This window comes from Austrofundulus limnaeus, unplaced genomic scaffold (assembly GCF_001266775.1).
Source record: "Austrofundulus limnaeus strain Quisiro unplaced genomic scaffold, Austrofundulus_limnaeus-1.0 Scaffold5, whole genome shotgun sequence".
Taxonomy (NCBI): domain Eukaryota; kingdom Metazoa; phylum Chordata; class Actinopteri; order Cyprinodontiformes; family Rivulidae; genus Austrofundulus; species Austrofundulus limnaeus.
This window is the reverse complement of record NW_013952407.1, coordinates 6,528,846-6,530,321: the sequence shown is the minus strand read 5'-3', so window position 1 is coordinate 6,530,321 and position 1,476 is coordinate 6,528,846. Positions and strand designations below refer to the sequence as shown.

Sequence of the window (1,476 nt, the reverse complement as noted above, 5' to 3'; positions counted from 1 at the left end):
GTGTGTGTGTGTGTGTGTGTGTGTGTGTGTGAGGTGAATATCGGGGGTTCAGTAGGGTAGAGAAGGCCCAGTTGTGTGTGTGCATGTGTGTTTATGTCAGTGTAACCAAACTGCATGTCACTCCCTACCAGGAAGTTTCTTTGGCAGGTTGATGTTGCCGTACTCCTCAGAAAAATGCACCCTTTCTGTGGCCGGGCAAAGCAGACCCATGGAGGTGAGGACGGGTACATGGATGTCTGAAAACTCAAGGCCAGACGAGGAGTGTTGCTTGATGAAAACCAGGTAACTCACAACCACAGACTCAGGCTTCGACTTGTGTTGGAATCAGCAGGATTGCCAAAGGAAAAATAAAAAAGAAAAAGAAGCAAACTCTTCAGGAATAACAGTACACAGGGACAATAAAAAAAAATTGTCCTAAATTAATTGTAATATTGTCTCCTGTACCTTCCATTTGTTACTCTTTATTGCAGGATAGATGTGCTGCTCCAGCAGCTCTTGGGGCTCCAGTTCATGAACTCCGAGTCTTTTGAGCAGCTCTCGAACCTGTTGGTTCTCCAGGGGTTCCAAACAGTTCAGCAGGGAGGGATGTATCACGCTTACGTCCTTGTATAATGCAGACAGTGGCTCTGTTAAAAAGAGCAAGCACAGGTCAGATATGTATTAGCACTGTTGTAGTGAATAGGACAATTGGGTTAGTTATATGTTAGAATTGAAGCAGACATAAACAGTAAGTTTTATTTGGATCCAAAAAACTAACATTATTCTGTAGAAACCAGATGTGTCTCATTAAAAATAAACTGTGAGAAAAATGGGTAAAAAGTAGAGTTTTGGTTACAGTAAGTTTTATTTAGTTTAAATTACTGCAGGCGTGTCATCAGGACTTAAAAATGTCTGTCAACCTGTAAGATATGAACATACATCTATTTGTTAATGGTTATTGTATGAGGGGCATATTGATTTTTGATATCCTGACTTACAGAAAAATTCTATGACCTACTTTTCTAMTTTCTGAGGCTGGTTGTGAAGCCTCAATTCCCCACTGAAGTCTGTACTGCTCAATATTTCAAAAGAACACCGTCTTTAACTTAGCTGTCTCTTTAAAGCTATCAAACACATCTTCGTCCACTTGACTTCACCTCGAAGCACAGCCTAAGCTTCGTGCTGCACACTCCACTCACTGAGATCTGCTTCCAGCTCCAGTCTCTGACCTGAAAAGCAGCTCTGCACGGTCACCAACTCTGTTTCTTCACGTCCACTRATTTCTCTGACAGAGTCATGCAAACCAAACGGAGCACACTGCTGAAACGCAGAGTTCCTGATTTGATCATTTAATTTAGATCTTTTAGTCACTTCAGTTAATGATCACTCTGTTTTTGAGCTGCAAAATTTTACCACACCTTTATTACGTCCCCGCACGCGAAGCGTAAGCGGGAGTCATATTCTTTTCGTACTGTTTATATATATATATATATATAT

General features: G+C 41.1%; 1 protein-coding gene across 1 annotated transcript in view; it reads right to left on the bottom strand.

Moving 5' to 3' along the window:
- The window catches only part of wu:fj29h11 (uncharacterized), a gene marked incomplete at its 3' end in the record, with an annotated part of 46,618 nt that overhangs the window by 14,075 nt on the left and 31,067 nt on the right, over positions 1-1,476 (bottom strand). Inside the window, 2 exon segments of the mRNA XM_014028644.1 lie at positions 129-312; positions 445-626. Of these exon segments, the coding sequence (XP_013884098.1) occupies positions 129-312; positions 445-626 (366 nt within the window).